Source organism: Geotrypetes seraphini, chromosome 4, assembly GCF_902459505.1.
Source record: "Geotrypetes seraphini chromosome 4, aGeoSer1.1, whole genome shotgun sequence".
Lineage (NCBI taxonomy): Eukaryota > Metazoa > Chordata > Amphibia > Gymnophiona > Dermophiidae > Geotrypetes > Geotrypetes seraphini.
In genome coordinates, this window is record NC_047087.1 from 95,500,929 (window position 1) to 95,526,186 (window position 25,258).

The window sequence follows — 25,258 nt, forward strand, 5'->3', positions numbered from 1 at the left end:
CCTCTCCCCCACATTTCCATTCAGTGTCTGTTTCCCTCTCTCTACCCCTTCCATCTATTGTTCACCCTCTATCTCGCCCCTTCCATTCACTGCCCTCTGTGCTCTTTCTATCCAGTGTGCACCCTCTCTCTCTCTTCCATATGGCATCTTCCCTCTTTCTATGCTGCTTCCATAAACTATGAATCCCGTGCCCCTTCTCTCCTTTGTACATGATTGATTTCAACTCTGTCACCTCTCCGTTTTTCTCTCTCTGTCACCACCCCCTCCCCTATGCTCTGGCATCTCTCTCTTTTCCTTTCTTTCCTTCCCACTTCACGGTCTGGCATCATCCCTTCCCTGATTCCCGGAATCTCTCTCCTTTCTTTTTCTTCCATCTCACCCTCCCACTCCATGCTCTGACATCTCCTCCTTCCTTTTCTCTTGATCTGGCATACCTTCCTCCTTCCCTCCATGCCCTGGCATCTCTTCTTCCCTCCAAGCCCTGGCATCTCCTTTCATTCCCTCCAGTTGGGTACAGCAACACTCTCCCCAATTCTCTCCCCCTCTGCTCCCTTTCCTCCTTCTGTCACCCAAGGTCTGGTGTCCTGAACTTCATCGGGCAGCAGCAGCATTCACAATTCACTGCTGTTGCCCGCTTCAGGCCTTCCTCTCTGTCGGGTCCTGTCTTCATGAAAACAGGAAGTAGGCAGGACCCGGCAGAGAGGAAGGCTTGAAGTCAGCAACAGCAGCGAATTGTAAAAGCTGCTGCTGCCCAAAGAAGGTAATAGCGCCAGGCCTTGGAGCACCGAGGCAGACCGCTTCTCCCCCCTCCCAGCCAAACCCCCGCTGACCCTCCTATCTCTCCCCCCCAAGTGAACCTTTCCGACCCTCCCAGAAAGAGCAGTAAACCTCCCTCCAGTAGCGTCGGCTGCTTCGCGACTTTCTCCTGCCGGTGAAGCGTCACTGATGACGTCATCAGTGACGCGGCAGAGGAAGGAGAAAGCTGCGAAGCAGCTGACGCTACTGGAGGGAGGTTTGCTGCTCTTGCTGGGAGAGTGGGAGCGTGATAGGGACCGGGCCGGCTATGCATCCCCCCTAAGGCTGCACCCAGGGTGGACCGCCCCCCCCCCCCCCCTTTGGTACGCCACTGGGCGGATGAACAGCACTCTTGCGCCTGATGCACGTGCCGGCCCTGTGGACCGGCAGGAAATTTCTGTGGACTGGCACCGGTCCACGGACCAGCGGTTGAAGAACACTGGCATAGTGGATGGGAGGAGAGGTGAAACCATGGTGGAAAGCCTGGAAGGATCAAGGGCTTGAAGATTTCAAAACTTGTTGGTGATGACTGGGCATGACTGAGGGGGAGGGGGAGTAATTGTGAAGGTTATCAGGTGATGTTTAGAGATGGGGAGCAGTGAAGTAGAGAAATTCGTGAGGAAGAAGTTAGAGAAAAAGACAAGATCGAGGCAGTGGTCATGCTGGTGAATAAGGGTGCTAAAGCATAACTGATTTGTGATGGTAACTATTCTCATTCATGGAGCAACAACCCATCTGGTGTGCCCCAAGGTTCTCCACTATCGCCTACCTTATTCAACATCTACATTTCCCCTTTAGGACATTTATTACAGAGTTTAAATGTAAAATTTTATATATACGCAGATGACATTTCTATTTTAATCCCTCTAAATAATTTTACCACTGAAATTTTAAACCAGATATCTTCTATTATGACTCAGATAGAACAGTGGACAATTAATTTCAAACTGAAACTCAATACGGAAAAGACCAAACTTTTCTTGGCTAGTCCTAATGACAAAATAACAAACTCATTGCTTCATCTTAATGGTCATGACTACCCAATTATTAAATCTATCAAAATTCTGGGAGTCACACTAGACCGACATTTAACACTAGCAGAACACACAAACTTATTGGTACAGAAATGCTTTTTACAATGTGGAAATTAAGAACCATAAAAAAATATTTTGATCCTTTATTGTTCAGACTATTGGTGCAGACATTAGTTTTATCTATTTTAGATTATTGTAACATCATCTATTTAGGAGCACCCAAAAAAAATTCGAAGGATATTAAGGATAATTCAGAATACAACTGTTCGATTGATTTATGATTTAAAAAAGAATGACCATATTAGTCCATATTATCGTTTACTTCATTGGCTGCCTTTGGAGGCAAGAGTATTATTCAAGTTTTCCTGTATCTGCTTTAAGCTGATATTGGGATTGTCTCCAGCTTCTGGAGAGTCAATAGAAGATAGAGAGGACAGTGATCATCGTGGGAGACTCCATCATCAGACAAGTCGACAGCCACATAGCAGGAGGAAGACTGGATCAAGTGGTGACCTGCCTACCAGGAGAAAAGGTTAAAGACATAGTGAGCCACATCGACAGGATCATCGACAATGTGGAAGAAGATAAGGCGGTGATGATCCATGTGGGGACGAATAACGTGAGCAGCAGGAACTACAACAGAGAACTACTGAAGGACCAGTTTCAGATGCTAGGAAGGAAGCTGAAGACCAGAACACGGAGGATAGCATTCTCAGAGATCCTGCCGGTATCCAGGGCTGACGAGAAGAAGCCGATGGAGCTGCAAGCAGTCAACGCGTGGATGAGGCGCTGGTGTGAGGAAGAAGGATTCCACTTCGTGCGCAACTGGATGATGTTCTGGGGGAAGAGAAAGCTGTACAGGAAGGACGGACTCCACCTCAGCAGAGACGGAACGAGGATACTTGCAAGCAATATCAAGAGAGAAGTTGAGAAGTTTTTAAACTGGGAATAAGGGGAAAGCTGACAGTTGACCAAGAGAAAGAGTCAATGGTTCGGGAACCCAGAGGATACCGTACAGGAAGATAGAGGGGAAGACTCACTGGAGCATACCGTGCAGGAAGATATAGGTGAAGACTCACCAGATCACAGGCAAGACAGAACGATAGGGACACAAGAGGGAAGAAAATGCAAGAAGGGAACAGGCCACAAACTCAAGTGTATGTACATGAACGCAAAGAGCCTAAGGAATAAGATGGGTGAATTAGAACAATGGCACAAAAAGATAACGTTGACATCATCGGAATCACGGAAACATGATGGACTGAGGAAAATGTCTGGGACACTGTAATACCGGGATACAAGCTATACCGCAGGGATAGAGTGGCTCAAAAAGGTGGCGGCATTGCCATATATGTCAAAGAGGGAATTGAATCTACTGGAGAGAACATGCCACAACTGATGAATAAGTTAGAGTCTCTATGGGTCAAAGTTCCGGGAACAAATGGACTGGAAATGAAGATTGGCATCTACTACCGACCCCCAGGGCATTCCGAAGAAATTGATGGAGAAATGACGGATGAGATTAAACGCAACTACTAGGGAGGCAACGCAGTTATCAAGGGTGACTTCAACTATCCGAGGATAGACTGGAACCTAGGCACCTTCGGCTGCGCTAGGGATACCAAGTTCCTGGATGCTGTAGGTGATTGTTTCCTGGAACAATTTGTCAAGGAAAATACAAGAGGAAATGCAATTCTGGACTTAATTCTAAATGGACTGCGAGGACTGGCACAAGGTGTAGAAGTAAAGGGAAACAGCGATCACAACATGATCCGCTTCGACCTGGATGCAGGGGCAAAACATCGGTCCAGAACGACGGCCATGGCACTGAACTTCTGAAAAGGAAATTACGAAGGGATGAGACTCATGGTGGGGAAGAAGATTAAGAAGAGGATAAGCACTGTAAAAACTCTAGAGCAAGCTTGGTCCCTTTTTAAGGACACAGTCGCCGAGGTGCAAAATCTATATATACTGCGTATCAACAAAGAATCCAAGAGGAAAAAGAACAAAGAACTGGCATGGCTCACTGTAGAGGTGAAGGAAGTGATCAGAGACAAGAAAACTTCATTTAAGGAATGGAAAAGGTCAAAAACGGATGAAAACTGGAATAAGCACAAACAACATCAACGCAGGTGTCATAAGGCGGTAAAAGGGGCCAAAAGAGACTACGAAGAAAAAATAGCCAAGGAGGCGAAGAACTTCAAGCCATTCTTTCAATACATTAAGGGGAAACGACCTGTGAAGGAAGCGGTGGGGCCGTTGGATGACCATGGAATAAAGGGAGTGCTAAAGGAAGATAAAGAAATTGCCGACAAACTGAACACATTTTTTGCATCTGTATTTACTGAAGAGGATATACGCAACATACCAGAACCCATCAGGCTCTATGCTGGAAACAAAGACAGGAAACTGACAGGGCTGACAGTCAGTCCAGAAGAGATACACAGGCAGATTGATAGGCTAAAGAGCGATAAATCCCTTGGACGGAATGGCATCCATCAGAGGGTCATCAAGGAACTGAAAGGGACTATAGCTGAACTGCTTCAACTAATAGCCAACCTGTTGATCAAATCAGGAAAGATTCCGTAAGACTGGAAGGTAGCGAATGTTACGCCGATCTTCAAAAAGGGTTCGAGGAGAGATCTAGGAAAGATGGTAGAGGCACTGATAAAGGACCGCATCATTGATCACCTTGACGGACACAGTCTGATGAGGACCAGCCAGCACGGTTTCAGCAAAGGCAGATCTTGCCTGATGAACTTGCTGCACTTCTTCGAGGGAGTAAACAGGTGGATAGACAAGAGCAACCTGGTCGACATTGTTTATCTGGATTTTCAGAAGGCATTGTACAAGGATCCACATGAATGATTACTTCGTAAGATTGCGAATCATGGAATCGAAGGTGAAATACTCGCATGGATTAAAAACTGGCTGGAGCATAGGAAACAGAGAGTGGGGATAAATGGACAATAGTCGGACTGGAAGAGCATCACCAGTGGGGTGCCGCAGGGCTCGGTGCTTTGACCCGTGCTCGTCAACATCTTTATAAATGATCTGGACATTGGTACAATGAGTGAGGTGATTAAATTTGCGGACGATACGAAATTATTCAGAGTAGTGAAGATGCAGATGGATTGTGAAGATCTGCAATGTGACATAATCAAGCTTGAGAAATAGGCATCGACATGGCAAATGAGGTTCAACGTAGATAAGTATAAAGTGATGCATGTCGGTAACAAAAATCTCATGCACGAATACAGGATGTTTGGGGCAGTGCTTGGAGAGACGTCCCAGGAAAGAGACTTGGGAGTTCTGATCGACAAGTCAATGAAGCCATCTGTGCAATGTGTGGCAGCAGCAAAAAGAGCAAACAGAATGCTAGGAATGATTAAAAAGGGGATCACGAACAGATTGGAGAGGGTTTTCTTGCCGCTGTACCGGGCCATGGTGCACCCACACTTGGAGTACTGCATTCAGCACTGGTTGCAGTACATGAAGAAGGACACGGTACTACTCGAAAGGGTCCAGGGAAGAGTGACTAAAATGGTTAAGGGGCTGGAGGAGTTGCCATACAATGGGGCCCTGATTCTACAAAGTGCGTCCTGATTTTAGGCATCCTACAGCTGTCTAATCAGCCAATCGGGATGCACGTTTTTTAAAAAAATGCTCCCCGGGCAGGCCGCCTATATTGAAGGTGCCTCCGGGAGCTTAAGGAGGCTCGCAAGACGCCTAAGCTTGCCTAAGGGCCTTAGGCGAACCTAGGCAGCCCTACGCGTCTCCCTAGTAGAGGAAGAAACGCTTACAATGTAGGCCAACAAAATGCTGGCCTGGGCCTGGGCCAATTAGGCCTTAGATTAAGTGGGGATGGGCGGACCTGCTATGCCTAAGGCCTGATTGGTCCAGGCTTCTAGAGCCTGGGCCAATCAGGCCTTAGGCTTCGGTGGGATGGGCCGGGAAGGGGCGGGCCCGCCTCATTTCGACGAGGCGGGCCTTCCAGCTGGATGGGCAAGACTCGTCTGGCCAAAAGAAAAGGTTAGTTTGGTGGGGTGGAGGTTTGGGGGCTGTTAGCGCGGGGGGGGAGGGTGCGTCTTCGGGCAGGAGGGTTTGGGCACCCTCCTGCCAGATCGGTAGTGTCGGGGTGGAAGGGAGATCGGTAGTTTTGGGGGGGGGTGGGCGGTAGTGTCGGAGGGGGCGGGTGGTAGTGTCAGGGGAGGAGCATCTTTCGGCATGAGGTTTTGGGCACCCTCCTGCCTGCAATTGGACAGGGCCACGGCCCGCTATACTTATAGCGGCAGAGAGATCCCTTGCCGCGATAAGTGTAGCGGGCCGTGTCTAATCTAACCCGATTCTCTACCCAACATCTGTAACATGGACGCCGGTTACAGAATCGGGGTTTAGTGTAGGCCCGATTCTGAATAGGACACCTCTCCCGGGCGTCCTATACAGAATCAGGGCCTGAGAGATTGGAGAAACTGGGCCTCTTCTCCCTTGAAAAGAGGAGACTGAGAGGGGACTTGATTGAAACATTCAAAATACTGAAGGGAATAGACATAGTAGATAAAGACAGACTGTTCACCCTTTCCAAGGTAGGGAGAACGAGAGGGCACTCTCTAAAGTTGAAAGGGGATAGATTCTGTACAAATATAAGGAAATTCTTCTTCACCCAGAGAGTGGTGGAAAACTGGAACGCTCTTCCGGAATCTGTTAAAGGGGAAAACACCCTCCAGGGTATTAAGACAAAGTTGGACAAGTTCCTGCTAAACTGAAATGTACGCAGGTGAGGCTGGACTCATTTAGAGCACTGGTCTTTGACCTGAGGGCCGCCGTGTGAGTGGACTGCTGGGCAGGATGGACCACTGGTCTGACCCAGCAGCGGCAATTCTTATGTTCTTATGTTTTTTCCTCATTTTGTGTTGCATAGACTATCAAGAGAAACTAGAAACTTCTACTTATTTGTTATCCAAAAATTAATCGGTATAGATATAAGACCTTCTTAGATAGGACCCTAGCATTTCAAGCTGGTAGGCAACAATCTTGGTTAGGTAAATGTATTCAGGAAGCTATGTTATCCTATTGCAGTTTTCAGAAATTAATTAAGACAACTTTGTTCGATAAGTTTATTACTTAGTGAGTTTTATTATTGAAATTCTATTTTACAAATATATGTATTTTTTTACTGTATTATTGTATTTCACTGATTGTCCAGCTCTTTTTAGTGTAAACCGCCTAGAACTTTTGGTTATGGCAGTATAAAATAATAAAGTTATTATTATTGTTAAATGAGGAGGTTAAATAAAGAAACCTAGAGGAATAAGTGTCAGAGGGATCATAAAGAGGAGAGGAGGACAGAAGTAGAGGAATAGGAATAAGGTTGGAATGGTTACACATGTAGGGAGGCAGATGGTGTGGAGGGCCATGGTTTGGATTGATATCCCCCAAGGTGAGTAGGAGAGCGCGTTGACATGAAAGGTGAAGTATAACAGCAATGATGAAGATGGGAAGTGCTCACAGAGAAAGGAGATGGATGAATGGCAGGGAGAAAATGTTTTGAGTGTGAGACTGGAGAATAAGGTAGATGACAGGATGGCTGGTGTGGAGATAGGGAACGGTGAAGGATAGTGTGGACTTGTGGGGTGGGGTGGAGTAGAGTGGAGTGGAAGGGGATAAGGAGTAAATTTGGGGAGAGTGAGTATGAAAAACAGAAATGAGGGAGGAATATAGAAAGAAAACAAACATACAAAGAAGTGTGGTAGTAATAATAATTTGCTTTAAAATAGAAGCCAGATGGTTCTTAGTCTCAGAAGTCAGGTTTGTTAGGGGGAAAACTATGATGATGTTGTCAGCATAGATGTAAAATTTGACTTTTAAGCTTTGCAGTAAATTACCCAATGAGGCTAGGTAAATGTTAAACAGTATAGTAGATGTGGGGACCCTGTGGGATTCCACATGAGTTAACCCAGTTGAATGAATGATGTTGTCACTGTAAACTTGGTACGATCGTTTAGTCAGAAAGCCCTGAAACCATTTTAACACGTCATCCGAAATACCAATTGACTCCAGACAGTCAATTAGGATGATGTGATCGACTAAGTTGAAGGCACTACTTAGATCAAATTGCAGGACTAGTGCACTTGTACCCTGACTTAATAAGCTGTGGAGGGAGGAGAGGCGAGTTAGCCTTCAGGGACAGCGACAAGTCAATCAACTGGACGGTGAGCACTATGACACTTCTTTACCTTTAATTTCTTTGGAAAAACCCTCAGAAGTAACTCTGGACTCACTATGGGATCTTATGGCCGGACTAGTGAAGACCATAAGTCCCAAACTTCAGTCAATTGAGGGGAAACTGTCTCAACATTCTACTGAAATTAAAGAACTGAAAAATGAAATGACTGCCTCTAATTCTTCTGTTCAAAAGCTTGAACAGGAAATTAAATCATCTAAACAACTACAAGAAACTTTAATGAAAGATAATATAAATCTTAGGAGAAAGATGGAGAATTTGGAAAACAACTCCAGATACAATAACTTAAGATTAATTAACTTTCCTAGGCTACCATTGACACCACCTAGAGAAATGTTTAAAAGATATTTTCTTGAAGTTTTGGGGGCCTCAGAAGATTCATTACCTCCTTTATCACGAGTCTACTACTTACCTGATAAGATTAAATTGCTAAAAAAGTCGTCAGATCAAGGATTATTGGATGTATCGGAGTTATTGGAAAAATCTGATAAAGAGGCTATAGAACCAAGTACTTTGATTGTAACTGTAGCTCTCTCTATTGATAAAGTTTGGTTGTTAAAACTATTCTTTAAAAATAGACAGAAATAATTTATGGGTTGTAAAGTGCAGATATTTCCTGATTTATCACGAGAGACCCAAAAGCGTCGCCGTGAATTTCTTATGTTGAAGCCAGGTGTTACATCTTTAGGTGCTACTTTTTACTTACGACATCCTTGTAAGTGTATAGTGCATCACCGATCAGTTAAATATGTTTTCTTTGAACCTAATCAGTTGACTTCTTTCTTAGCGCTCTCCCGATTGGAGGCAGAAAAATCATAAGCTCTAAGATTATTGATTAATCCCAGCAATCAGCCCTCTAGCTAACTTTATATGAGAGTGTACATTTTGTTCAATTCTTTTTCTTTTTGTTTTCGCTAAGAAATCTTGGATCCAAATTTGAGGACTTGAGCATTTTAGTTTATACATGATTTAAATGTTATTGGAATGTTTCTTGCTCTATGTGGAATTGCTAATTTGCTTTCTGTACAAGATAATTCTTGATTATATGATTTAAAAATCAATAAATATATTTAAACATAAGCTGTGGAGGGAATCTAGCAGTGAGGCAATAACTGTTTCAGTGCTAAAACCGGAGCGAAAACCTGACTGGTTATCATGTAGTATGTTGAATTTATCAAGATAGGTTACTAAGTCCTGGTTAACCAAACCTTCCATCAGCTTTACAAAAAAGGGAATGGTTGCAATGGGTCTGTAGTTCGATGTCAACTTGAAAGATTCCTTGGGATTTTTTATGATTGGAGTGATTAGAATCTGGCCTAAGGTCTCAGGGAAGGTACTTGAGAGTAGAAGAGAGGTAAGCCAATTATGTAATTTGGCTTTGAAGGCGACTGGAGCAGCTTTCATAATATTCGGAGGGCAACAATCTAATTTGTAGTAGGAATCGGCGTATTTTGAATAAAATTTGCAGAATTGTTGCCAGATGGGGGTGGTAAAATTATTCCAGGTCATGTCTACCCTAGGTACGGTCATGAGTTAAGCAACTGGGTAGTCTGAATGGTTGATTGTAGCAGCCAAAAGGAAGGATCTTAGGTTGATGATTTTGTTGCTAAAGTACTCAGCCAGAGCATCGGCCGATAGTAGGGGGTCTGAGGTAGGGTAGGAGAGGGTATGTATGTCGTAAAGATTGTTGACTAATTTAAACAGATTTCTGGTGTTGGTATTTGGAGAACCAATTTTTTCAGCGTAAAAATTAGTATGTTTTGTTGTTATTAATTTTTTATATTCTTTTAATTTTAGTCTCCAATTCATTCTCCCTTTACTGTCTCCTGATTTCAGCCATTGTCTTTCAAGTTTTCGTAACTCCCGTTTCACTGTTCCTAGTTCAGCATCGAACCAGCCATCTAGGTTATTGTTTCTCATTATTCTAGTTTTGATGGGGGCCATTTTGTTTACTATCTGTGTACTCGTGTTGGTCCAGGATTCTGGCGTGAAGGAATCAAGATCTGAGTTAGAAGTAATGTCGTAGTGTGATAAGAATTCCACAGGATTTACCAAACCTCTAGTGGCTATTATTTTCTTATTCCTTTTAGTCACCTTGAGGTTGGATGGGGAACATTTAGTTTGCCAGCTGAGTTGGAAATTAAATAGTCGGTGGTCTGACCATAGAGAGCCAGACCAAGTGATTTGCTTCCAGAGAATCTTGGGGTTGGCTAGTTCTTTGGGGGAAAAGGTTACTAGATCTAGTTGATGACCTTTTTGATGGGTCTTCTCTGGGGTCGTTGTGAAGAAGGCTAGTGAAGCAGTAAAGGATAGTAATTCTTTGGCGTCACCCTGCTGAGCTTGCTCTAGGTGGATGTTCAGATCGCCGGTCAGTAGGTTGTAGGGACCCGATATTGAATTAGTATGGAGGAATTTGAAGTAAGAATAGGGAGATGCACTAAGGAGAACATGCTCCTTGTTTGCACTCCGTTGCGTGATGCATTGTGCGCTGGTGGCTCACACCACCCTGAAGGATCTTTGCAAAAGTAGGGAGCAGAGCTTGTGAGATCACCTGAGTGATTGATTGGCAGTTAGTGGGCAGAGCTACAGCCAGCCAAAAAGCACCATACAGAGGCAAAAAGGGGCAGAGCTACAGGCAGCAAGAGATACAGGCAGCAGAGGTTGACCTGAAAGAAAAGGACAGCTTATATTTTTTGAGTGCAAGCTAGTTAATAGGGCTGTACTCAGGGTGACAGAGCAGATAGAAACAGATGAGCTTACATGTACTATCCACAAACTGTGTGCACTATAGTTTATTCATGTCTCATACCAGAAAGAGATTCTGAGACTCAAATGCTTATACTAATGTACAATATCTTTTTAATATAATCCAGCGTGCCAGGAAATAATTTGGGAAGCCTTCAAAATCTTCTGGGACAGACTACCAGATTATGAAGATTACCGGATCTGGACAAATTTGTGTGAAGGTGGATCTACAAACCTGTTTGAAATAGGCACCAACTTCAGTCATTCAGAGGAGCATTTCAGGATGATTACGAAGGTATACATTAGGGGTATACTGTATAAGGAAAAAGCATTTCTATAATTTGTATGGTTTTTCCTTTACTCTTAGAAATTGGGTTTGTTTGTTTTCTTTTTAAAAAAAATATTTTAATGCATGTAAAATGCAGAAACAAAACAAAGAAAATTATTTTTTGTTGTGTTCTTTAAGATTGGAGATGACACAAAGCAAAACAATAAATATCAGTTATGTTTTAAAAGTCCTATGCCTGCCCCCCTCCCCCCTTAGAATTAGCTATAGGAGACATTCTATAACTGAGCACCATCTCTGAATTCTATATATGGTACTTTGAGTTGGGCATGTTCAATTTGCATGCACAAATTAATTGAATAATGAGCCAATTAGCACTGATAATTGGCTTCTTAAGTAATTATCAGCATTAATTGGATTTAATATAAATTTATGTGCGTACATTTAGGCTCAGAATACATGGGCTAGATTCACAAAGGACACGGATCCGATCCGATCCATATCTGGGGGGCTGATTCACGAATCGCCCTTATGCAAATGAGGGCGATCGGAATCACGCCCCCATCCGACTGTCGAGATTGCTCTCTAGCGATCCCGGCACATGCGCAGACCATCTTTTAGATGGTCTGCATATGCTTAAGAGCAGCGATCTTTTCTTTAACTTTATTTTTAATTTAGCTGTTTGTTCTTTTTCTTTGCGAGCCCGTGGTTTTAACCCACGGGTTAAAACCACGGGCTCGTAGTGTGGGGAAAGGGCAGGAGAGTCAGGGCGAGGGCAGGGCAGCGATTTGGGGCAGGCAGGAGAGATAAGATTCGAGGCAGGCAGGAGATCGGGTCTGAGAGCAGAGAAGCAGGGCAGAGAGCTGGACGGCAGAAGGCAGGGCAGTCGGAAAGGTCCTCAGTAGTCGCTTATTTTTGGATCAGCCAGCCCAGTTGGTGTTGCTTTTTTATTTTAGTGAATTGCTTCCTGTCTGCATTTGAATGCCGTTCCCCTCATTTGCTTGCATGGATTGGAGGACGATCAGGACAGAGGTTAGTGAATCAGGTCGGAGGGAAATCGGGTCATAAAGGGGTCGCTAAGTGGTCGGAAGTTGATCGGTGAGCTTAGTGAATCTATCCCCATGTATAAATTTTAGCCCTGAGCATGTGGCTACCCTATGCATACATAGGTGCATACTTACCCGTGTGAATGATAATCTATAAAAGAAGGTACACATAACACCAGTGGCGCAGTGAAGGTAAGCTGGACCTGGTGCGGTGGCACCCTTCTCCTGTTCTCCCCCTGCTGCACACATGCGCACACCCCTTCCCCGTACCTTTTTAACTTCGGTGTGAGCAGCCACCAACTTGCTGCCCTTGTCAACTTTGGCGTTCTCTCTGATATCACGTCCTAGGTGCGGGTCCCAGAAGTGACATCAGAGAGAACACCGAAGCCAACACAGGCATCAAGTTAGTGACTGTTCACGCCAAAGTTTAAAAGTATGGGAGAAGGAAAGGGGTGCTCACGTGGCAGGGGGAAGAGTGGGAAGGGGGGGCAGAGAGGAGGAGGGATGCCTGCTCCCCAAGCAAGACAGCGCTCAGGGTGGACCATCTCCCCCCTTACTAAGCCAATGTATAACATATTTTGGCGACCAGTTATGCTGTAGAATGAGGGGGAATGTGGGAAAAGGTCACAGGGGGAGTAAGATGAACTATTTCACAAGATCTGATAAATTTTGGCATACTTTTAGCGCAATAACAGAACATCAACTTGAGCACCTTATGCCAAATTTGGACTGAAAAAAATGTTTGCTTGATCCTGTCCCATCATATACTTTTTGTAATATTACCTGGCTTACAATGTTGATAAATTATATCCTTGCTAGTGGGTTTTTTTTCACCAGATATGGGACAAATTATACTCAATCCACTGTTGAAAAATTCTGAATTAGATCCAACATTAGTTTTAAATTATCGCCCTGTAGCCAATATACCATTGCTAACAAAGATTTTAGAATCCATTGTTTCAAGACAATTATCAGAATAGCTGGATAAATTTACTCCTTCCATTTCAATTTGGATTTCCTCCAAATTATAGTACTGAAACCCTTCTTATTTCACTAGTTGCGAAGATTCAACATCTTTTCGCTCATGGTTGCTGTGCAGTTTTATTGCAGTTTGATCTTTCAGCAGCATTTGATGTAATAGATCATGATATTCTTATACAACTTCTGCTTGACTTCGATTAGATCAAGGAGTTCTAAACTGGTTTAGTGGCTTTTTGAAACTACAATCATATAAAGTTCATATCTAACATAATAAAAGCCTAAGCGCGAATGCACACTCCCACCTGCGTGTTCTGTTTTCCGTGCGCTGTAGGGTCCCGCAGGTAGGAGTGCGCATGCATGCTTAGGCGGAAGCTGTCGGCCGCGGCAGCTCTTGGCGGCTGCAGGCTGCAGTGGCTGTCGGCGGCTGCAGGCCGCGGCGGCTGTCGGTGGAGGCCAGACACGAGGTAAGGGGTGCTGCTGGACAGGGGAACAGACGGGAGTGGAGGGGGAGAAAAAGGAAGGGAGGCCTGGAAAAGGAAGGGAGGCCTACTGCTGGACACGGAGACAGGAAAGAGGTGCTGATGGACAGGGGAAGAGATGGGGGGAAGAAAAAGGAAGGGAGGCCTACTTCTGGATAGGGGGATAGGAAAGAGGTGCTGATGAACAGGGGAAGAGACGGGGGGGGGGTAGAAGAAAAAGGAAGGGAGGCCTACTGCTGGACAGGGGGACAAGAAAGAGGTGCTGATGGACAGTGGAAGAGAAGGGGGGGAGAAAAAGGAACGGAGGCCTACTCTGGACAGGGGGACAGGAAAGAGGTGCTGCTAGACAGGGGGAGATAAAAAAAGGGAGAAGGGCTGCTGCTGGATAAGGGGAGCAGTGAAGAGGTGGTGGTGGACACAGGGAAGGTAAAAGGAAGTGAGAATGGGTGGAGAGCCGAAGAAAAAGAAAGACAGAAAGAAAGACAGAAATACAGAAGGAGAGGAGAAGAAGGAGAGAAAGAGAGAGAAAGAAATAAAAACAGACACACACACATATATTCTAGCACCTGTTAATATAACGGGCTATAAGACTAGTTGAGAATAATTTCTCTTCACCGTGGTCTCCTGTATGTGGAGTACCACAGGGCTCTCCACTATCTCCGATACTATTTAATATATATATATGACGACATTGAAATATTTGAAATTATCTATCTCAGAATCAACTTTTACGTATGCTGATGATATTATCATTTTACTCAAAGTTGATCCATCATTATCAAATTTAATAACAACTATTGATTCATGTATCACAAGACATCAAGGCTGGGCTTCCTCTGTACGTATGAAATTAAATGCTTCTAAAACCAAACTATTATGGTTTGGTTCTACTACACATAATCTTCCATCTTCTATAAGACTAAGTTCAGGTGATTCTTTACAGATGGAATATTTATCTAGAATTCTGGGATTTGTATTGGATTCTACTCTTTCAATGACAAACCAAATTAGTAACATATCTAAAAAATGTTTCTTCAGTTTACGGATGTTAAGGAGAGTACGTTGTTTTTTTCATCAGCATCATTTTGCAATATTGGTTCAGGCTATAATATTGGCTTATTTGGATTATGCCAATTCCCTTTACATTGGTCTAAGACTAAGTAAAAGTAACCTAAAAAGATTACAACTTATTCAGAATATGGTAGCTAACGTAATATTTGGGAAAAATAAATGTGATCATGTCACTCCTTTATTGAGGGCTCCCGCTTTATTGGAGAGTTCAGTTTAAATGTGTAAATGTGATTTTCAAAAGTTTATATGGGATTTTCCCCCCATTATTTCCACTTTCTTTCAACTCTAACCGCTTTGATTCAACGAGGTATATACATAAATTTAAACTACTACTCCCCCCTGTTAAAGGGATTCAAACTTTAAGTAGATTTTCACACTCCTTAGCCTTTGCAATGGTGAAGATCTGGAATGACCTCCCTCCAGATATTAGAACTCTTGTCTCATTATCCAGTTTTAGAAAGACCTTAAAAATGTGTTTTTTTAATGAAAGACCTTACAGATAATGGTTAAAATATTTAGCTGATCATTTTATGTTATTATCTATCTCTTTGTATTATTGTTCATCCTTAATAATTTTGTTAACCGGATCGAGTCCCTATGGGAATGATCTGGTATTATAAGCTTAAGGTTAGAACTGGATTAAAAATTTAAATTCAGAAGTCCCTTCTGCCATCTCTGAATGTCTTTTAGCAGGTCACTTTGTCTCCCTTTTTCTTTGTAACTGGATAACAATGAGAAGAATATTGTTCTCCTTCCACTTTTGGACGTTCATGTGTAGGGTATGTTTCAGACTATTCATTCCAGACAAATGAAGGACACTATAAAATGCCAAATTATTGCAATGAAGTTTATCTTTTGAGCATATTTCTGAAATAATGCAGTTTGAATATTCGTGTTCTAATCTACTTCTACTACTATTTATTATTTCTAAAGCGCTGAAAGGTATACGCAGCGCTGTACATTTTAACATACAATTGACAGTCCCTGCTCAGAAGAGCTTACAATCTAATTTAGACAGGACATTTCGGGGTTGGGGAGATTATGGTAATCATAGCCTTTCAGATCCTTTAAGAGATGGGAGGTTAAATATACATAGTTATTTGCCTTATTGTGTGGCTTAATGCGTACAGAAGCTGGAGGGGCTGGCGGTAGGGAGAAAAGCAGAATGGGCATATAGGACACAGAGTGGACACATGGGACAAAGGGAGAGATTGTTTACAATGTTGGATTAATGGAATTAACAAAGGAATAATTTGCAAGAGGCTAGAGCAAATAGCAGCTCACACAATGCAAACTAACTAAACTAAACTAAACTAAACCTTAAATTTATATACCGCATCATCTCCATGGATGTGGAGCTCGGCACGGTTTACAAGAACTTAAAATATAGGAAGAGAAGGAAAAAAAAGGGTTTACATGAATTTATATATAGAAGAGAAGAGTAAGGGGGGATAGAATTACATTTTAGTTAAAAGCCAGGTTTTCAGTTGCTTGCGGAATAATTGGAGGGAGCCCAGGTTCCGCAGCGGGGTAGTAAGGTCGTTCCAAAGACCTGTGATTCTGAAGAGAAGGGATTTTCCCAGTTTGCCTGCATAGCGAATACCGTGTAGAGAGGGGAAGGATAGTTTATACCTTTGGGCGGGTCTGGTAGAGTCAGGACTTGAGGAGTTATAAGATAGTGGGATTAAGGGAGGAAGGATGCCGTGAATGATCTTAAAAGCCAGGCAGGAGCATTCAGATCGATAACGATTTTTTTAAGGCAATTCATTTAAATGGCTATGCTGAGCAGGAGTGATTTTATCCAGCCCTGTTGATTTCCTGCTGCATACATTATAATTTCTTGGTTTTGTTTTGTAAAGTACCAGGAACAAGACAGTAATTTCACAATCAATGGGACCCAGTTCCAGGAACCTTGCTGTGATGACCATTGTCCAGCAAGAGGCATAGCATGACTTATCATTTTTGTTGTGCCAAGTGGGCCTTCCAAAACTCCGCTCCTCGTTTGTTCTATATTTCTCTCTTTCTTCCACCACACCCATTGCCCACCCACACCCCCTCCCAATGCTACCTCACTACCTTTGCTGGCAGCAGAAGTGGTGCACATTCATTGCCGGATCTGGCCCTGCAGGCTTCTCTCTGCCACGTCTTACCAAATAGAAAAACAAGAAGTGATGTCAATGAGGGTATAACGTGACAGAGGGAAGCCTGTGGGTCCAGTGCAGTTAGTGGAGGTGCATCAGTGCTGCTCCTGCTGGCAAAGATGCTGAGGTAGAGTGGGGGAAGAGGATATTGCTGAGCCACAGCAGGGGTAAATGCAAGATCCAGGAGAAGTGAAATAGTGGCCATCACTGAACTGTTCTGGGGGCCAGACAGGGTAGGCCTGAGCCAAGTATGGGAGGTCTGTGCTAAGCAAAAGCAAGCTATTGTGGGGGAGAGAAAGCAGAGTAGGATCCTAAGTTTCCTAGTTTTGTTTATTTATTTATTCAATTTTCTACATCATTCTCCTAAGGGAGCTCAGTACGGTTTACATCAGGGGTCTCAAAGGTCCTCCTTGAGGGCCGCAATCCAGTTGGGTTTTCAGGATTTCCCCAATGAATATGCATGAGATCTATGTGCATGCTCTACTTTCAATGTATATTCATTGGGGAAATCCTGAAAACCTGATTGGATTGTGGCCCTCAAGGAGGGACTTTGAGATCCCTGGTTTACATGAATTTACTCAGGTACTCAAGCATTTTTCCCCGTCTATCCTGGTGGGCTCGAAATCTATCTAATGTACCTGGGGCAATGGGGGGGGGGGATTAAGTGACTTTCCCAGGGTCACAAGGAGCAACATAGGTTTGAACCCATAACCTCAGGTGCTGAGGCTGTAGCTTTAACCACTGTTCTCTTCTTGCTTGGCCCCCTCATTTTGTGATATCATAATGTCTCATTCCACCAATGCCTAAGAGCCAACCTCATCAGTGATGTCATAATGGCTTGGTTTCCCTATACTTGTTTTCATTTACTAGATGCATTTGTCTCATTGAAACGAGAAATGTCAAAAGTGTGGAATAACTTGTAAGTTTCATGGCTCCACATCTTATTTATTTAATTTTCTATACTGTTCTCCGAGGGGAGCTCAGAACACTTTACATAAATTTATTCTCAAGCATTTTCCCCTGCTATCCTGGTGGGCTCACAATCTATCTAGGGCAATGGGGGGATTAGGTGACTTGTGAAGGGTGACAAGGAGCAGCATGGGGTCTGAACCCACAACTTTATTTGATATACCACTCAATGTAACACTTCTAAGTGGTTTACAAATCTTAATAAAAATAATAATAATAACAGAAAGCAGAGGTGAAATGGGCATAAAAAAGAATAGGTAAGAATTTGTGACAAGAAAGTGGGATGGGGAAGGGTAAAATGGGGAAGCTGCACTCATCAGTTTTGGTATCCATTTATATACCACTCATTCAGATTTCTCCTTATTACAGAAACTTTCTCTGATGAAAGAAGCAGTAAGCAGGTGAGAATATCAAAGTGTTTCAGCTATCCTTGCTTCCTCAGAGTTTTCAATGTGGTTTTCTTACCTGTTACATTTTCTGCTGCTAATGATTTCCCTGTCCCAGTGCTGGAAGAAGCTCAGAAAGACATATGCTAATTCATCCATAGCTTTAAGAATATGTTACTTATGGTTAGTGTTGCTTAAAATTTGAGGAATTTATGAGGCTCTCCAGGAATTGACGAGGCTCAATATTCAAAGTGACTTGTGTGCTTGCTGGAAGACGGCAACACAAACTCACTTATCCAGATATAATCCAAATAAAATTAGCCTGTTTGATTCACTGAACTGCCAGATTTTAAACTGGAGGGGTAGAGGCAGAACAACTAAGAACATAAGAAGTTGCCTCCGCTGAGGCAGACCATAGGTCCATCCTGCTCAGCGGTCCGCTCCCGCGGCGGCCCATCAGGCCCATTGCCTGAGCAATGGTCTATACCTATCTATACCCCCCAATCCCTTTTTCTTCTAGGAATCTATCCAAACCTTCTTTGAAACCATTTAATGTTTTCTTGTCTACAACAGCCTCTGGAAGCGCGTTCCATGTGTCCACTACCCTCTGAGTGAAAAAGAACTTCCTAGCGTTTGTTCTAAACCTGTCCCCTTTCAATTTCTCCAAGTGCCCCCTTGTACTTGTGGTGCCCCTTAATTTAAAAAATCTATGTACAGTTACTATGTAATATACTGTATATATGAAGGTTAAATGAAAAGTAATGGCTCTACCTCTATAATTCATCAACAGATGTTAGCACTGATACATTAAGGGGCTCATTATCAAAGCTCTTAGAATTGCAAAGTTCCACAGGTTGCTATGTAACTTTGTAAGTCTAAGTGCTTGAAAATATGCCTCTAAATGTTCTTTGAATTTCTTCACTCACCTCAGTTGGCGAGAAAAGGCTAATTTTTTTTATTGCTTGTGAAAGGGAAGCATGCAATTTAAGCAACATGCTGTGATAGAATTTATGACTAGTGAAGGAGTCATTCCAGTTGAAATTGTCTACTGCATGCGCGTTTACAGTGATGGGTACTCTGCATCAGCGGGCCAAAAATTGCGGGAAGGGCTTGATTTGTTTGATCACAAACAAAATGGGAGACTCATGATAGCAATGGACAAGAAAGGCTGATGAACTTGTGAAGGACAAAGAATTGATCAAAGGGAAATTGGTGACACATGTGGCATTTCACAGGAGGGACTGAGAAGAGTTCAGAAACACAAGAAGGAAATGTTGTTGCAACATGACAATGCTAGGCCTCATACAGAGCAAAGCACCGAGAAGATGGGTTTCACAGACTTAGCCCATCTGCCATATAACCCAGACTTAGTGCCATGCATTTTCCATGTTTTTTTCCCCCTGAAATTGTAGGAATACCTTCAGGTATATTTATTTGACTTGAATGAAGAGGTGGCACTGGCAAGGACTGTGTGTTCTTTTGTGAAGGCTTTCAAAAACTTGTTCCATCATTGACAGAAAATGTGTGATAAATAGTGGCTAGAGAATGACACGGTGACAAAATTCATCACCATTCCCGTCCCCGCGGATAACCACGGGAATAAACCCATGTCATTTTCTAGTGTCTATTTCAACCTCAGTCCTTCTACACCAGCATTCTTCAAAGCAAAGTTTGTGGCTCAGTGATTGTGGCCATTCATACTCTGATTCTTCCCTCTCTCCTTAAAGAATGACATGAAGATGGTTTCCCGCGGTTATCCGTGGGGACGGGAACGGTGATGAATTTTGTCACCGTGTCATTCTCTAATGGTGGCAACTATAAACAGTAGGTAGAAAAGTAAATACATTTTATAAAAGAGAATGTTTCGAGCATTATTTTCATTTTTTTAATTCATTACACTAGCTTCATCTAAACAAAAGTTATGGAGGTGGAGACATTACTTTTAATTTACTCATCCTGTAAAAGTTAGGGTTGCCAGATATCCAGATTTCCCCATACATGTCCTCTGGGGCTCTGGCTGGATTTTCAAAACCAAGCACTTTGTCTGGGTTTTGAAAATCTTCCTTGAAATGGTGTCAGGCAGGAGGCAGCGGGGGGGGGGGGGGCTAGGGTGGGATTTGGGGGCGGGCCTGGGGAATAACGGGATGGGGATTGGTAGAACTGTGCAGGTCTGTGGGCGGGTCTAGGGGTCCGGATCTGGTAACCTTAGGAAAAGTCAGTGCCAGGGACAGCGCCTAACTTTATATAGTGCCCATCCAGGCTGAAAATTGGGCCCTATATTTCTAGTACAATCTCAGCAAGTCATCTAATCTTTCTGCACCCACATGTAAGGCACTATGGGCTGGATTCTACAAACGGCACCAGTATCGGCGGCTACCTAAAAGATGGCCTCCGATCGTGTGTCAATCACATAACAGCACCGTTTTAGAATCGTGGCTACGTGAAAGAAAGGCACCAGTAAGGATAGGCCAGGGAATTGCACCTAAGGAGGCACCTAATGCCACTTCCAGTGTTAACCACATCTACAGTGGCGTTAGGCATCATAAGGCACCTATGTAGGTGGGCTAATGGCAGGCTTTTTGGAGGTGCCCTTAGTGCCTCCTTTTTTTTTTTTTAAAAAATTGCATTTTAATTGGTTTTTAATCGGTGCAGTCAATTAGCCGACAATTAAACCAATTAAGTTAAGAGCAGTAGGGCTTCTACAGCTGCCTAACTTTGGGCACTGTTTACAGAATTGGGCCCTATGGCTGAATTCTATACACAACACTCAGAAATGGGTGCCCGAAAAGATCAGTGCTAACTAAGCATGATTCTGTAAAGAGCGTGTGCCCTTTATAAAATTGCATGTAATGCAAGTTCCATTGCCTTTTGAGTGCCAGAATTTGGTATAAATGCTGGTGCCCAATTTGGGTGTGGAGACCCAGTATTCTATACCAATATGAGCAATGTTCCAGAATGTCCCAACCTGGTCATGCCTGCCCATGGCCATATCCCCTTTTGAGTAGTGTGCGATGAGATTTGGACGTCATGCATTACAGAATAGTGCCCAGACAGATGTGGATGCAAATCCTAATTGGCAATGTTCCCTTTAAGGACTGAGTTCATGTGGGCAAACATTTTTTTGTCATGGGCAAAGGACTGAGTTGAGGTGAGCAAACATTTTCCATTACATTACCCTGATGGTATTATATACACTGTACATTACAAATTAAGAATTACAATTATAAATTTAAAAAATGGAAAATAAGATGGGTTTTTATTGAAAGGACTCAAAACATTTTTCAGGTAGCTCTCAGAAGGCAACACCTCCTTCCCTATGGCTGGAGCAGGCTGTCCTAATTTGAGAAAGGAGATTTTAGTCTCTGGCAATTGTCCAAAATGTATTCAAATTAGTTCAATGAAAATATATAATCTTAATTCTATTTTCTATTTATATTATATTAACCTTTATAAATATGGGTACCAAACTGAACTAAAAATAAAATTCTTTTTTTTATTACCTTTATGTTCTGGCCATTTACATCTCTGGTTTCTGTTTTCCTCCATTTTATGTGTCTTTCCAGGATTTTTCTCTCCTCCTTTTCCTTTTGGCTTTCTAAATTTATTTCTCTACCTCTATGTCCAGATTTAACTCATTCTTACTATCTAGTCTTCAAGTTCCCTCTATTTTACGGTCTACCGGTAGCTTCCCATCTCTTTCTCTCACCCTGGCTCTCCAGTTTACTTCCCCTTATTCCCAGTCTGCGGAGCTTGGTATTATGGCATTCTGGTCACCTTCAAAAGACTTATGGGGCTTGGGGATCCCACCAACTGAAGGGTGCACAATAAGGGTGCACTGCTGCTGGGGGGAGGGGGGTGAGCCCCAAGTGGGTAGACCCTGGCCCACCAGTGGCTACCCCCCTGATTGAAATGATTTCAATGTTCAACAAGGCTTTTTTAATCTTATGTTTTGTTTAATCCATGTAAAGCTTATTACATGGGCAGATGAAAGTATAATTATCACAGAGAAGTTACAACTCATATGTCTTTGCATCTATTTTGTTTTATGTATTAACAGAGGTTCCTACTGAGTTTCCAAATTAGTAGGTGAACGTTGCAGTGCCAATGCAGTGCATTTTTGGGTACCTTAGGCTTTCTAGAAACTGGAATCAAAGTTCAGGCTTATTTATGTCTGAGTTAATGAGGCTCTGTCATTTGTTTGCAGGAATGATAACAATTTTTAGGAGTTATCCTGGATTGTTAAGAACCTCTTAAACTTACTAGTAAATACTACTTCAAGAAAATGCAGACAGTTCCAGGGTGCATGTTATGCCAACTTTACTTTATAGGCTATTGTAAAAAAAAAAATAAAAAATGGTAATGTGAAACTGAAAAGTTTATCAAAATAAATCTTCCAGCCTAGAATTAAAACAAGATCTGCTACCTGCTTATTTGCAGGGCAGGATTAATTCTTTGAGGCACACAAGTACATAGGCCTCCCTTCCCCCACCCCCTGTCCCACCCCTATTTATTTACCTGTTTTCTTATTTACTTATTTTTTCCACTTGATTTTTTTTCAGTTATTTTTAAAATTCAAAACAAACAACAAAGATTGCCATACCAGTGTACAGTTTTTCTTCTATGCAACCCACAAACATCTATGAACAAATCCCCCCTTTCCTTCCTAGAGGAAGAGATCTTTGGGAAGCCCACCAATTTATATTTTGCATTTGGATAGGAGGCATGGAGCATGGCGGGAAGAAAATTTAGTGCCTGCCATTTTATTGGACTAATATATTTCTCAATTAGCTTTCTTCAGGTTAGTAAACTCAATTAGCTTTCTTCAGGACAGCAAACTCAATTAGCTTTCTTCAGGACAGCAAACTTTTTTCAAGTCACTAAACTATACTGCTGTTACAGTATCCCTGTCCTGACTAGAGGAAGAGAGTTTTGGTCCCTGAATTAGTAAAAAATGTATTAAAATTAGTCCAATAAAAAGGATCACCTTATTTCCATTTATAAATGTTTATCAACACAGCTACAATAATACTTTATCCTAAAGCAAAAATAAATAAATAAATAAAAAAAAATAGAATCTTTTACTACCTTTGTTTGGTTTCTGCTTTCCTCATCTTCTCATCATTCTCTTCGTTCCATCCACTGACTACTCTCTCTCTGCATCTTCCATATGGCATGTGCTCTGTTTCTATGCCTCTTCCAGAAACTGTTTGATTCTCCCTTCCATCTCTCCCTCCTCCCCATTGATCTGGCATCCACTTCCCTCCGCTCATCCCATAGTGCGGCATTTGACTTCTTCCATTCCATCTCTCCCTCCCTCCCAGCAGATTTTAGCATCTCTCTCTTCTCCTTTCCTCCTCCCAGATCTGGTATCTGTGTTCTTCCCTCGCCCCCTCCCCGCTTTGGCATCTTTCTCCTATCCCTTCCTCCTTTTCATCCCTGGTCTTCTTTCTCAATTTATTTTCTGCATCTATCTAAATTCTCTCGTACTATTCAGTCCTCAATTTCCCTTTCATTATCTCTATCTACAGCTTGCTACCTCTTTCCCTCACCCCTTCCAGTATCTAATTCAATCCTCTTCCCCCAATCCAGCATGTGCCATTTTTTCTCTCTCCTCCCCTCTTCCTTCCAGTGTCTGTTCCCCTCTCTCACCCCACTTCCATTCAGCATCATCCCTCTCTTTCTCCACAAAATAATCCTAAAGTGCCACTCAACCTCTTCCCCTTATTGGACCATCTCACTCCCTTTGGGGATGCTTTCCAAAAACAAAGCTCTCTCTCTCTCTCTCAGATGGGCTCTGATGGGGAAGCTATTCTCCCTAGTTTCATGCGGCTGCCCTGAAGCTTCTCTGATGCAACTTCCAATTTCTGCCAGATCACAATGGGAGGACAAATTTTGGGGCAGCTGCGCGCGTACAACTACTGAGAAAGGCTACTACATCATGGCCCCTCTGAGAGAGAAAACTGGTTTGGAAAAGTGCTGTGAAGGTGAGGGGAAAGGAGGGAAATGGCCTGCCAAGGGGAAGAGATACCTTGAAAGTAGGGGCCTGTTTGCCCTCTCCTAATGCTAGCCCTAGTCAAAGCACTACACCGGCAGGCCCCCCCGATGTTTTTGGGCCCAAGACATATGCCTACTGGGCCTACCCTTTAATCCAGCCCTGCTTATTTGACTTTTATTTCTCCGTTTTCTGAGGCCAAATAAGACTAGCACATGTTCTTAGTTAAAACTTCTAAAATGATAGCACCCTTGGCCATTCATAACTAAATTGAGCCAAACTAATTCCAATCAATGCTCATATTACCCTCTCCAGAGTCTAAGCATGGGTTTCTGGGGTGTGTAGATTTAATTGGCCAATTCCTCAGCAGGAGAGCTCTCTCTCTCTTTTACATAAAACATAGAAACAGTGAATTGTTTAGTACTGTATCATCTTTAATTGCTAATATTGTGTGATAGAAAATTTTGCTGGAGCCAGTCTTCTAACTTATTCTGGTTACTTTTCTGGTATTTTCTAGGTCAGAGAAAACAGCACCTTCTCCAGCTGGGGTTGCTACACCATTTAAAGGTCTGGTCCAACCTCTTCTTTAGTTTTAGCTGCCTACAGCAATTGATCATGGAGTTTTTGTGGTATAACAGATTAATATGAAGGGATCTTGTTTGTAAAGGTAAAAAATGAATGTTAGCTTTCATATATCTCTTTTACTGAAGTGCATTACAATTTTGCTGTTATCACATTGGTAAATGGGCAAACTTGTGGCAATCACAAATCCTTTGTTTAACTGCCAGGGTTGTAAATGAAGAGACATTAGTTACTGCAAGTTAACTGCATCACAACTCAAGAGCCATAAAATTGACAGACGCCCATGCGCACTAGGAGGGAATTCTATAAATGGTGCTCAAAATTTGGTGGTGTAAAAAATCAGCACTAAGCATGATCCTAGAAAGGGCAAGTGCCCTTTATAGAATTGCACTTAGTCCCATCTCCCATGCCTAACTAGTCGCCATCATTTAAGCTTGATAAAAGCTGGTATAAATGCTGGCTTGCAACATAGGCATGCTGAGGTAGCATTCTCTAGAATTCCACGTA

The 25,258-nt window shown here is 42.8% G+C and overlaps 1 protein-coding gene across 1 annotated transcript in view; it reads left to right on the top strand.

Moving 5' to 3' along the window:
• Window positions 1-25,258, top strand: part of IMPG2 (interphotoreceptor matrix proteoglycan 2) — a gene marked incomplete at its 5' end in the record, with an annotated part of 105,578 nt that overhangs the window by 20,322 nt on the left and 59,998 nt on the right. The window contains 3 exons of the mRNA XM_033942912.1: window positions 10,947-11,113; window positions 18,161-18,192; window positions 24,687-24,736. Coding sequence (XP_033798803.1) covers window positions 10,947-11,113; window positions 18,161-18,192; window positions 24,687-24,736 — 249 coding nt within the window. The remainder of the gene's footprint in view (window positions 1-10,946; window positions 11,114-18,160; window positions 18,193-24,686; window positions 24,737-25,258) is intronic.